General features: G+C 48.1%; 1 protein-coding gene across 1 annotated transcript in view; it reads right to left on the bottom strand.

The window, feature by feature from the left end:
• Positions 1-6: 6 nt before the first annotated feature.
• Cachd1 (cache domain containing 1) overlaps positions 7-8,395 on the bottom strand; it is a 220,652-nt gene continuing 212,263 nt past the window's right edge. The window contains exon 27 of the mRNA XM_055629005.1: positions 7-916. Within this exon, the coding sequence (XP_055484980.1) occupies positions 684-916 (233 nt within the window). The 3' untranslated portion in view covers positions 7-683. The remainder of the gene's footprint in view (positions 917-8,395) is intronic.

Here is an 8,395-nt window from a genome sequence, read left to right as displayed (position 1 = left end):
TCTTTCTTTCTTTCTTTCTTTCTTTCTTTCTTTCTTTCTTTCTTTCTCTTTCATGTGGATAAGGGCAGTGAGAAGATCACCAGTTAAAATAAGAAACACAATTCATTAATCAAAGAACCACGCCATCACACACAACAGCCAGGGTTATGGCCGAGAATCTCTAGTTTCCTCCCCTCCCCTTCCAAAGTTTGAAAGTTCAATAAATAGTAGAAAAATAATCCTTTACTTAGAAATTTTGAGATGCATCATTTAGAGCATAAGGTGAGTTCCGTACAGTTATGGTGGCGTCCAGGTACCGCTAGGAAACGGGCGAGTCCGTGCAGCAGCTGGTGGCATCTGGCATGCCAGGCTCCTGGCCTCTGCTCCAGCTAAGGGGCCGAGTGCTTCTGGGGTTGGGAACATCCCTCTGGCTCAGTTTCCTTCACGAGAGTGCGTGCATCTGTGTTGGAGGTTTGCCTACTGTTGCATTCCATTATGGCAGGTCAGTTCATCAGGCTCTCCCTGTTTCAGAACCAGCTTCAGCTCCTTCAGACTGAAACACACCAGCCGGCTACAAACGAGTCGAACCACACCGCACGGACTCAAGGCGTCTCACGTGATCGGGTTTCACGCCGGCTCATTTCTTCTCGCAGCGGCGTCGCCCGGGGCCCCCTCTCCCTGGGAGGTGAGAGCGCCGGTTAGCACTAGGCGTCCACCGTATGTACTGTCACCGCCGCCTGCAGGTGGTGGCTGGGATGGAGGGGCGGGTGGTGTGGGCGGTAGTGGTGGAACTTGTGACTCAGCAGGGCTGCGGTCTGAGGCGGGGTGTCCAGGTCCAAGTCCTCATCGTGGTTCCCTACGTCCACCCCAGCTGACAAGGGGTCGTTGTTGCACGGCGGGTTCTCACTGTCTTCCTGTGGGCTCATGGTGCTGTACCCTAGAAAAGGAATAACACAGCCTCAGGACACAGGCCAGACTGGCTAGGATGCTGCGGTGCACTCCCGTGTTGGTGACACGGAGGTGCCCACACCTGCACGTGACCACCGGAGGCTGACGCATTTTAACTTTAAGGAGCACTAGAGAAAACAGGGTCTACTTTTTTTTATAAAAACAATTAACCATAAATATACAACCATGTTAAACAACAGAAAGTTGGGGGGGGAACAAACAAGAGCCATCACCCCAAACCCCCAAGCTGCTGACAGCCCCACCATGAAATCGCCCCTGCCCCCCCCCCCCATTATCTGCAGGTACCCATCTTGGCCTCTGAGAGCCCTCTTCCTATGCTTCTAGAGAGTAAGATGGCCATCTTCTCCTGTATCGTATAAACTACTCAAGCAGGCGATGGGCAGCTTCAGACAATGTGAACAGGACTCAGGCTGGTGGGCACTGAGGGGCAATAGCTGAATGGTGAAATGCTTGGGGGATGGCAGTGGGGGTACAGTCCATCATCACCATGGGATACCAGGGAGGACCCAACCAGTTACCATCACGGGGTACCAGCGAGGATCTAACCACTTATCATCGTGAGTGAGATGCCAGTGAGGGTCCAGTCAGTAATCATCATGGGATACCAGTGAGGGTCTAATCCATTATCACCATGGGATATCAGTGAGGACCCAACCAGTTATCACCATGGAACATTAGTGATGGTCCAACCAGTTATCATTATGAGATGCCAGTAAGGATGCAATCAGTTATCCCCAGGGGATGTCAGTGCGGGTCTAGTTCATTATCACCAGCACACACGTCTACACAAAACCCAGGTTAGTGATTCCTGCATAACACCTAGGCTCCTAATGTCCCCTTGTAGAAGGGAGGTGGTTAGAGATGGGAAGGGACCTGTCCAAGGTTCTAGTGTTTAACATTAAGTTCTCATCTAACCCAGAGCAACTAGAAAGGAATCAAGTATTCCCTGTGTAAGCCGGCTCACTATGTTCAAAGATTTATTTCTTTCAGTCTTAGTAATGCATGTTTCCAAAAAGAATGCCCTAGTTGATCAAAGGATCCCTTTCCAAGAATTGTGGCATGTTTTTAAATACTGCAAAAAAAAAAAAAAAGTATTCTAAGTGTTTTGAGAAGTGACAGCTCATTAATAGTTTTTTTGCACCTCGGTGTCAATCAGCCCTCACCCGTGGGTAAGCACCAGTCACGTCTATGACCGCAAAATTGATGTGCTTGCGTTCAGCCAAGCAGGAGCATCGTGTGGTTGAAAATGTATGCTCTGTGCAAGAGAGAGAAAGGAGAGTCTCTGTCCTCAATAAAAGAACTGGAAGAATTATTTAACTCAACTGGAAGAATTATTTAACAGTTGGTCTAGCGCAGAGGATATTTCCTGGGCATCTCCTAGTCGCAAGTTACTCTGCTAAGGTACTAGAGGGACTACCCAGATGAAAACCTGGTTCTGCAGAGGGAGCTAAGGAGACAGTGTTTGGAACAAGCAAGAGCACAGGTCATTGGATCATTGGGATAGGGGGTGACAAATCAAATAGCCTTATCTCCCTTCCTTAATGACTAAAATTGAGCAAGGGAGATGCTTCCTCTAATGTAGTGAATGTAGACACTAAGCAGTGAACACTAAGGCTAAAGTTCAGTTGAAAGCCAGGAGGAAGAATAACCTTTTTCCCCCCCTAGAGGGAAGAGTGGGGGTGAATATATAAAAATATATCATATATATGTATAAAATTTACAACAAATTAATAAATGTTTATTTTTAAAAATAACAATTTAAAGTTTCAGAAGTGTTTAACATGGGGCTTAGATGAAGGCTTGGTAGTTTTATATAATGGTAGATTCCAATTAGACCATTGAAAGGAAATGGAAAAAAGATGGAGGCAGAAACCAGTACTGGTACACAAACACACAGACACACACGCAGAACATGTTGGCATATAATACCACGGCCTTTCCGGTTCATGTACTCTGGTTTTAGAAAGCCGTCTACCACCTGTGCGAGCCAGCATCTTCTGAACACGTGGAGCTTCATACATCATGCTGAAGGATGAGTGAGGACTGACTGATCTTGACTAAGGGAATGAAGAGGTGGTGTCACACTTTCACTTCATGGGCGAGTCAGTGTGTGAAAGTGGATACAAGCAAAGAAACAGGAGACCAGTCCCAGAAGCATGGGGCTGTAAAGTGATTTCTCAACTGCATGGCTCGGGTGTATGTTAGCAGGTAGCTGGACAGCACAGAAGTGAGAAGTGGAAAGGTTATGTTAGAACATCATAGATATGCTACAGAAAGCAACACGTGCATGATTTCCCTGGAAATGGCCAGCCATGATCAACCTGCGGTCAGAGAGACCTACTGGCATTTGGAGGATGGATGAGGCAGCAAAGAAGAGACCAAGGAAGTCATTGTAATAGCCCAGTGAAGGATGAAGAATTAAAATGAGGGAAACCGAGCCAGGGCAGATTGTAGAGGTTGCTAGGCAACCAGGTATGGGAGGCTGTATGTTAAGGGGTAAAGGTGATTGGCTGTAACTTGAGTCAGAACAATGGCAGAGGAGACCTGGTGACCTTGAGTCTCAGGAAATTTGGGGACCGTCGTGACTCTGAGAGGCTGGTATGCATACATGATGCCAGTGAGGAACATATGGCTTCTGCAAAGTTGGGGACGGAGGGCAGAGTGTGCTGTTGTTGGTCGTTATCACTGAGAGTGCCTTGATGCAGGAGAGGCTGACAAGAGCAAGACACAAGGAGAGGCCTCAGGAACCCCTGGGCAAGGCACCCACAGGTACCAGCCAGGCACAGTCATATGAAATAGCAATGGTTCTCAGCCTGTGGGACATGACCCCTTGGGGGGGGGGGTCATACATCAGATATTTACATTAGGAATCATAACAGTAGCAAAATTGTTATAAAGTAGCAACAAAATAATTTTGTGATGGGGGGGTGGGTCACCACAACATGAGGAACTGTATTAAAGGGTCACAGCATTAGGAACGTTGAGAAACACTGTCCTAAAGGCTTGGGTATCTTGGTGAAATAGGGGAAACCTTAGCATGGGGAAAGTCGGCAGGGCTGCTGGGTAGGGAGGGAGGCTGGAGCTATGGTAAGAAGGCTGGCTGAAACCATCAGGACTTAGGGGCAGGTACCAGGGGTGGGTGAGTGTGTGCCCATGCAACCTGAACAGAAGCCAGGTGGCTCAGGGACCTAGAAGCTCCATCCCGGCCCCCAAGTGGATGTCGGACAGCAGCAGCGCTTGGAGATGGAAAGGCACCTAACATCAAGAGGTTGTTCCTGGGAAGAAGCAGGGAGTCTGGGGATCAAATGGATCTGCAGGTAAAGGGGTTAGAGGGCTTGACCTCCTTAGAGATGGTACAGGTTTCTAGGTTCAGAGGCTGGAGAAACAGTGACACCTTTATCCGTGCTTAAGCCACGGGGGCCAGAGTAAGCTTCTCAGTTTGCTATCTTTGGCAGGGCCAAGCCTACAGTGTGAGACTGGGGGGGCGGCCTCTGAAAACTGCGTGATGTATGCGTGAACGGCACTGTCCTGTGCACATCAAGGAGGGTGCAGAGACCAGGTTTTAACAAAGTCTCCGCCTTTGGGCTGATCACCTGGACACTGCCCAGGAGGGCCTCATGTCCTGTCACTCCCGAGTACCACAGTGACTGCTCGGGCACTTATTTAACCTCCCCAGACTCTGCCCCTGCGCCTCATGCCCCACTGGGGCCTCAGGTCTTCTCCAGTAAGTCTTCCAGTCCTTCTTGACCCGCCTCTGGTCTCGCCAGCCACCTGAGTCTGGTGTGTCTGTGCCATTCTACATGGCATTCTGTGAATTTTTTTTTTTTTTTACCATACTGTACTAAAGGTGGATTCTTTGTTTACAGATAATACAGATAACTGCATTGCATTTTTTTTTTTTTTGCTTTCTTATTTTTATGTTTGTTTGTTTAAGATAGGGTCTTGCTACATAGCCCAGGTTAGCCTGGGACTCACTAAGTAGCCTTAAATCATCCTGCTCTGCTTTGCATGCTGCAGTTTAAAGATGTCCACTGCCTTGCCTGGCTCACCAATTTTTTTCTCTTGCTTTTTCTGCACCCTTAGCATTGAACACAGCGCCTCACACAAAGGAGGCGCTTCCAAGCAAAATGAACCAGCTCTGCAGGTATACAGGCCTGTGAAGGCAGTGACTTGGAAACTGAGGCAGGGAAATCTCAATGAGAGACCACTTGCCTGGCATGTATAAGGCCTTTGGGTCAATGCCCAAAACTAGAAAAACAAGCAAGCCTCCACATACTATTCACACCCTAGTCCCCCAACTAATGACATCAATGAGTTTTCTGTTACCCATGGCTTTTCCTGGCATGCCATTTACCAGTCTCATATAATTAGGAAGGTTTGGAAACTCATTTTCCTCTACCTGATGGTTTTCATTGTCCAGAGATACTCTGTAATTATTTGTCTCACTAGGCCACCATCGTGTCCTGATCTGAGATGTCCCCCACAGAGGCTCATGTGTTGGGACTTGGATGCTGTCTCTTTTACTTTGGGAAGGGGCTCAATCAGGATGGCTCCACCCCATCAGTGGATCAGCCCGTTGATAGATTCAAACCATGTAGCAGTAGTGGAATGTAGGCGGTGGGGTCTAGGTAGAGGAAGTATGTGACCAGAGAACCGCTCTGGAAAGATGTACCTTGCCCCCCACCCTGAGGTGGCAACCTCATTCCACCACGTCCTCAGTCATGGTCTGCCTTGCCATGGCCCAGAGACAGCATGGTGGGCCAGCCACAGACTGACACCTGTGAAGCCGTGAGCTAAAGCACAGCTTCCCTCTCTGCAACGGTTTCTGCAAGTGATGGAAAGTCAGCACAGACACTATTGCTCATTCACTGCAATAGTGAATTCACTTTCCTATTATTTAACATGCGAATGGAAATCCCAAAGGGACAGCGAGTTGTAGAGAAGCAGGTGAAAGCAATGCATTTCCTTTTCTGCTCTTTTAAGTCTTCTTTTGTGGGTGTATGTGGTGGTAGGGTGAGCCTGGGCATGCAGGGGCAGAGGTCAAAGGACAATCCCCAGTGTTGGTCCTTGCCTCTTACTTTGTTAGAGGCAGGGTTTCTCGTTTGTTACTGTATACACCAGGCTAGCCCTCCCACAAGCTCCCACGGATTCTCCACCTCCACCTCCCATTTCCCATCATGGGAGCTCTGAGCTTACAGACGGGGTTATTGAGTCTGGCTATGCGTGGGTTCTGCGGAAACTCAGGACCTCACAGCTGTGCAGAAGTGCTTTGCAAACCGTAGAGTCTTCTCCCCAGCCCACAGGCACATTTTCTCATCCAACAAATAGCCTTTTGCTTGGAGCCTGGCAGTTGTGCCATGCACTGAGAACTTCGAGGAATCACCAGGACGGACGCACAGGGTCCCTGACCGTGGAACACAATAGAAATGCTAATTCAACAAAGAACCTCTGGCAGCAAAGCCACACGTAGAAAAGCATCTACAGAGAGAGCATCAAGTAAGACTCTCACATTAGGAATGAGGCCAGGCACCCATGAGGAATAGAATCGCAAACTGGGCTTCTGTACTTTGGCATTCTGCTTATGTTTATGTATGGTTCCTGAAGACACTGCTACTTGTAAGACCGATACGTTCCTTCAGGGAGTCATGTGCCATCTAGTGGCCAGAAGGAGTAACTGCAGGAGCGTACCTCCAGACTATGATCTGACTAGGTTTTCTTTCATTGTCTTGGGGCCAAGAATGAGAGAGAAATTCCATTTTCAAAAAGAAAATGTTGCTTATTTTGCATATGCACATATGCAAAAATATCTGTCTAAACCTGACTGTAAAGTTTCTAATGAGGAAGTAACTGCAATATAAACTCCCAAGAAGGAAATAAACACATGCTAGCATTTTTAAGCTTAAAAAGAAGCCAGTGGATGTTATACAGAACATATTGTTTTCAAGAGAAACGTGAGACAAAGAAGATGCCTGGTCACAGAGGTGTTTAGTAGCTCAACTTGTGAGGCTAACGTTTTGCCGAAAAGAACAAACACTCTCAGTTGTCTTAGAGTATTGACAAAAGTGTGGCTGGGTGCCTGCAATACAGTGTTTACCTAGCAGGGACTAGATCCTGGTTTTGATTCCCAGCACAGAACAACAAAAACAAAAAACAACCCCCCCCCCACTTTATATTTAAAACATGTCCTCATGAACTATTTCTATATAAAGGGGCCACGTTAAGTTTCCGAGTTTAGTAACAGCGGGTTTTAATTCTAGGAATGTCACTTATGCAGCTTGCCAGGGGCCTAGGCTTTGAGAATTTGCTGCGTGCATGGACACACACAGACACACAGACACACAGACACACACACACACACACACTACAACACAGGACCCTGGCAGTACTCTCTCTCATGAGCTCAAGCCCTTCCTTGGACCATGAACTACTTCCCCTTCCTCCTTCGTTCACTCCAGGCATCTGTCTCATGCCACGTTTGATGGGACTCATGAACATACACCTTCATTTCGGGGTTCCCTAAACCGGGAGGAGAAAGAACAGATTAAGCCTGAGCCCCAAGCTCCTACAGGCTATCTCCTTTAATCTTCAAGAGAACATTACAGGGTAGACAATGTAGTCCTGTTATTTATTTATGTGTCGGTTTCTGAGACAGAGTGTCACACGGCAGCCCTGGGTGGCCTGGAACTTGCTGTGTGACTCTGGTTGACCCACCACCTCAAAAAGATGTGCCTGTCTCTGCATCTCCAGGGCTGGCTGGGATTAGAGGGGCGTGCTACCACACCCGGCTAGCGTGCTTTCAAGAATTGGGAAAACTAAGGACTAGGTATCTCACGAAAGCCTGAACAGCCTGTTATGAAAACAGAACGAAGAGGTGGTGAAACCTGAAGTGAGCGCGTCTCTGTCTTGAGGATGTTCCCTTTGCTCCGCCCACCCTGTCGCCCAGGGTGCAGGCGTGAGCCATGCAGCCCCACTGATCAGACCAGTGTTGACAAAACAATCGCTTCTATTTCCCCCACCCCACTTAACACCCATGCAGAGTTTACCCTGCTGGCATGACAGGACCAGCCACTTGATGGGTCACATTTAGTAGGGTTCAGGGACACGGCAGCCTACAGTTGGGACATGAGCAGCATTAGCATGCTCTACCTCATTGGTGGTGTGTTCTGCCTGCATGAGAAACTACACATATATATTTTATTCCTTGGGGATAACAAGGATCCAATTAGTGAGAGGAACGAGAGACGGTGAGCTCTTGGCTGTGAGTACCTGGCTTCAGGTACTCACGCGGCACTGTTGGCTTCACCTCAGCCTCACGCACGGTCTCACTAAGGCTGGGGAATATTTTGTGACTCCAGACCCTAATTTGGTATGGATGCCACGGGAGAGGGAGCGCCGAGATTCGGCGTTTCTGCTGAATAAGAAATTATTTCGGCTGAACTTTAGTTGC

The sequence above is a fragment of the Psammomys obesus genome, unplaced genomic scaffold, assembly GCF_907164565.1.
Source record: "Psammomys obesus unplaced genomic scaffold, mPsaObe1.curated_primary_1811, whole genome shotgun sequence".
NCBI classification, from domain to species: domain Eukaryota; kingdom Metazoa; phylum Chordata; class Mammalia; order Rodentia; family Muridae; genus Psammomys; species Psammomys obesus.
This window is presented reverse-complemented; position numbering and strand designations above follow the sequence as displayed.